Raw genomic sequence first — 4850 nt, forward strand, 5'->3', positions numbered from 1 at the left:
GCCTCCCAAAGTGCTGGTATTACAGGCTTGAGCCACCGCGCCCCGCCCTTACAGTAGCTTCTTAATCATGTCCTTTTATTTCCATTTGGGTCATTCTAGCCTATTCACTGATCCTATTTTATTTCTTTTGTTTTTGTTTTTGAGACAAGGCCTTGCTCTGTCACCCAGACTGGATTGCAGTGGCATGATCCTGCCTCACTGTAACCTCTGCTTCCTGAGCTTAAATAGTCCTCTCATCTCAGCTTCCTGAGTCACTGGAACCACAGGTGTGCACCACCACACTCAGCTAGCTGTTTTTTTGTTTTTGTTTTGAGATGGCGTTTTCGCTCTTGTTGCCCAGGCTGGAGTGTAGTGGTGTGATCTCAGCTCACTGCAAGCTCTGCCTCCCAGGTTCAAGCATTTCTCCTGCCTCAGCCTCCCAGCTAATTTTTTTTTTTTTTTTTTTAAATTTTTTTTAATAGAGATAATATCTCACTATCTTGTCCAGGCTGGTCTCAAACTCGTCTCAAACTCCTGGTCTCAAGCAATCCTCCCACCTCGGCCTTCCAAGTGCTGGGATTACAGGCATGAGCCATTGCTCCAGGCCCATTGATCTGTTTTAAAGCAACTTTGTTCATCACTCCATGCTTCAAAGCCTCCTGTTATCCCTGTTGGCTTCAGTGTGAAGACAAGTTCCTTAGTGTGGCTTATAGAACCTGTCTCCCTCCGGGCCTGGCCCTTCAGCTTCCTGTCTCACCTCTCCTCACACTTGTAACACCCTTACCCAGGCTAGCCATTCTCAAAGTGTTTTTGTTCCCTTGAATACTCTTTTTACCGTTGAGCTATGTCACATGCCATCAATCTCCTCAGAACATTCTGCCCTGCCTCCTTCTCCTGACTGGTCTTTCCCAGTGAACCTCATCTGGGCTTCTGTATTTACCACCACTCGGCTTGGTTAGATGTTCTCTCTCCTTATTTTTCAGTACATACTGTGTTTAGCCATGTTAAAAATTCTTGGCACCCTGAAGTATGATGGCTGATGTAGTTCTGTGTCACCCCTTTAGAATCATGTTAAGAGCAGTAGCTATGTTTTAATTCTTCATTGCATTCATAGATCCCGGGACAGTGCCAGGCATATGGGAGTACTTAGGAAATGTTTGTCAAGGAAGTGGATTTCAGCAGTAAAACATGTGGTGCTGCTGTATCTGGTACTGAGGCAGTAGATGATCCTGACTTATCATGTGGTGCTGCTGTATCTGGTACTGAGGCAGTAGATGATCCTGACTTATTTTTTAACTTTTTGATTCTTGGATATAGCGACGTCTCATTTCCTGTTCTAGAAAGAGGCACCTTCTCCTCTTCCAGTTTGCTCATCACTTGGAACTTTGGAGACTGGGATCCACAGTTGCAACAGGTAAAATGGGAGCAAGTTTTTTTTCAATAAGAAAACTGTAGAGAGAAGCCAGAAATCAGAATTGCAGTTGGGATTCTGCTTATAGAAAAGCTGAAGTAGATTTTTGTGTCCATTTTAACTAATGGTTTTCCCACCCATTAGATAAAGCAAATAATACTCTAATTTTAGAGTATTAGAATCTCTAGCAGGATATTGGATCATCTCTTAAAAGTTTATGGCTCTTGGTGGTGTGCTGCAGGGTGTAGTCAAGGTGAGAATCGGAGAATCGTTATTTGCCCTCGCTTGACTGAGAAGAAAACAGGCTGTTGAAAAATAACAAGATTTAATGATGGGTAGTAATGATCCTGTATGAAAAAGAAGGTCACACGAATCTTATCAGAGTGACAGCCTAGTGGCTTTTTTCTGTGACCTATTAAGGAAATATTAGTCGTCTCATTTGCAGTGGATTAAAATTGAGGCCACACATACTCCACCTGCATGCCTGGCTATGGAATAGAGCTTCAGGGAGTTAGTGATGTGTCAGAGGATAGAAGCAAAGGAAGTACTCATTGTTTTCCTCTTCATATACTCTCATAAATTGTGAGCTTAGTAAGCTTACATTTTTCTGAATTTCCACTGCTAGAGACTCCATTCTTCCAAGGAGTGACTTTTTAGAAGAAAAAATGTACAATACTCTTTTTTCCTAAGAAAAATCTCAGGGAAGTTTCTTGTTTCAGGCAAGAATGGGGATACTCTTCCACTCTCTAAAAATGCAGATCATTTACTGTATCTCAAGACAAAGGTAAGGGAGCTTGTTTGGGCTCTGAAATCTAGAATGTTTCTCCCATTCTGAATTTTGAGGTTAGTTAGTTCATATCATAAATTGTATAAATTCTAAAACTATTTGAATGAAAGACTGTGTCACCAGGACTGGGTTTCCTGTGATTATAATTAGACATTGAGGATGTATTAAATGAATGTATACAGGAAATAGGTTTCTCTCCTTTTGATATTATTATGAAAATAATGTTTTTGTTTTTGCTTTTGTTTTTGACGGAGTTTCACTCTTGTTGCCCAGGCTGGAGTGCAATGGCATGATCTCAGCTCACTTCAACCTACACCTCCCAGGTTCAAGTGATTCTCCTGCCCCAGCCTCCCGAATAGCTAGGATTACAGGCATGCGCCACCATGCCCGGCTAATTTTTGTATTTTCAGTAGAGACAGGGTTTCTCCATATTGGTCAGGCTGGTCTCGAACTCCCAACCTCAGGTGATCTGCCCACCTCAGCCTCCCAAAGTGCTAGGATTACAGGTGTGAGCCACCTTGCCCAATCATGTGCATATTTTTAAAAAATTCAAATAATACAAAAGGTTATACAATGGGGAAAAAAAATCATTTTGTTTTGTGAGTTTTAAAAAATTACATGAATGTTACATTCAACTTTATTCTTCAGATTCTTTTTTGTTTGTTGTTTGGTTTATTTTTTTTTTTTGTTTGCTTACTTTTTTGAGACAGGGTCTCATCGTGTTATCCAGGCTGGATAGCAGTGGTTCCATCACGGCACACTGCAGCCTCAACCTCCTGGGCTCAGGCTATCCTCCCACCTTATGGGACTAAAGACGTGCAACACCATGCCCAGCTAATTTTTTGTAGTTTTTGTAGAGACAGGGTTTCACCATGTTTGTTCAGACAGGTCTTGAACTCCTGGGCTCAAGTAATCCTCCACCTCAGCCTCCCCAGAGTGCTGGGATTACAGGCACAACCCACCGTACCTGGCTTCCAAATGTTTTTCATTTACTATTTCTTAGAAGTCTTTAAAGAAGAATGTCATAGACAAAACAGAAAATAAGTACTCCAAACCACCTATCCTCCCAAGCTTTCCTTCAGTAAATTCCTCCCTGCTCAGGTTTCTAAAGTTGGGGTTTAGTATGAGGCCATCTGTGAAGTATTCAAAGGGCAAAGATACGAATAGACCTTTATTCTTGCATTTGGAAATCAGAGCCACACCTTTTAGGTGCTCTGCCTCTGAAATAATCATAGTAACACAGACCACATGAGGATCAAGATCATGTGTAGGTTATCTGTGGACATGTCCAGAGTGGCAAGAGCTTGAGGTGTTGTGTCCCAGTGCACCTTGTTATGTGAAGTTTAATTGCACATTCATCTTGATTCCTGATATTGCCAGGGTCCTGAGAACATTATCTGCAGCTGTATCTCCCCATGTGGAAGTTGGATAGCCTATTCTACAGCTTCTCGGTTTTTTCTCTATCGACTGAATTATGAACATGACAACATAAACCTCAAAAGGGTAAGTGATAGCCCAGTGTCTGGTCACATAAGAGGAGACTTCCTAAATGTGTTATTTTTGTATGAAGTGAAAATAACTGAATGTGAATCCTTCCTCAGTTAAAAGTTATTTGGAGAGGGCTATTACAAAATGATGTTTTGTTTTTTGGGTTTTTTTTGAGGCAGAGTTTCGCTCTTGTTACCCAGGCTGGAGTGCAGTGGTGCGATCTCGGCTCACCGCAACCTCCACCTCCTGGGTTCAAGCGATTCTCCTGCCTCAGCCTCCCAAGTAGCTGGCATTACAGGTGCCCACCATCACCCCCAGCTAACTTTTGCATTTTTAGTAGAGACTGGGTTTCACCATGTTGGTCAGACTGGTCTCAAACTCCTAACTTCAAGTGCTCTGCCTGTCTCAGCCTCCCAAAGTGCTGGGATTACAGGCATGAGCCTCCGTGCCCTGTCCCAATTTTTTAAAAATATATACATTGAAAAAAGATAAGGATATGTGCCAATGATCAATTCCAATTATGTTTGGTTAAGATTACCGAGATTTTATGTTTTGTGGGTTTTTTGTGTTTTCTACAGAGCTCATGTAATTATTTTATAATCAGAACAATATTATTTATAAAGCATAATAGTCATGATGGTGAGAATATTATAATTGTGAGAAATGGCATAGTCCTAAACTAAAAGGGTGGCAATTAGGGATGAAGATGGAAAGTCAAATTTGAAAGATGCCTAAAATATAGTATTATGGGCTGAGTTGCATGCCTCCAAATTTCCAATGTTGAAGTCCTAACCACCAGTATATCAATGTGTGGCTGTATTTGGAGGCAGGACATTTAAAGAGGTAGTTAAGATGAAATGTGGTCACGTGGATGGGCCCTAATCCAATACAACTAGTGCTCTTACAAGAAGAGGAGACTAAGGCCGGCCACTGCAATCCCAACCCTTTGGGAGGCTGACGTGGGAGAACTGCTTGAGTTTGAGATCAGCCTGGGAAACACAGGAAGAGATCCCATCTCTACAAAAAATTAAAAAATATTAGCTTAGCGTGAGGTCATGCATAGGTAGTCCCACCTATTTGGAAGGCTGAGGTGGGAGGATTGCTTCAGCCTGGGATGTTGAGGCTGCTGTGTACTGTGATCATGCCGCTGTATTCCAGCCTGGGCAACAGAGTAACCTGGTCTCA

At 41.9% G+C, this 4850-nt stretch overlaps 1 protein-coding gene across 1 annotated transcript in view; it reads left to right on the forward strand.

Moving 5' to 3' along the window:
* The window catches only part of UTP4 (UTP4 small subunit processome component), a 47080-nt gene that overhangs the window by 29767 nt on the left and 12463 nt on the right, over positions 1–4850 (forward strand). The window contains exons 9-11 of the mRNA XM_017539224.2: positions 1297–1393; positions 2110–2174; positions 3558–3680. Coding sequence (XP_017394713.1) covers positions 1297–1393; positions 2110–2174; positions 3558–3680 — 285 coding nt within the window. The remainder of the gene's footprint in view (positions 1–1296; positions 1394–2109; positions 2175–3557; positions 3681–4850) is intronic.

Source organism: Cebus imitator, unplaced genomic scaffold, assembly GCF_001604975.1.
Source record: "Cebus imitator isolate Cc_AM_T3 unplaced genomic scaffold, Cebus_imitator-1.0 Scaffold118, whole genome shotgun sequence".
Taxonomy (NCBI): Eukaryota; Metazoa; Chordata; class Mammalia; order Primates; family Cebidae; genus Cebus; species Cebus imitator.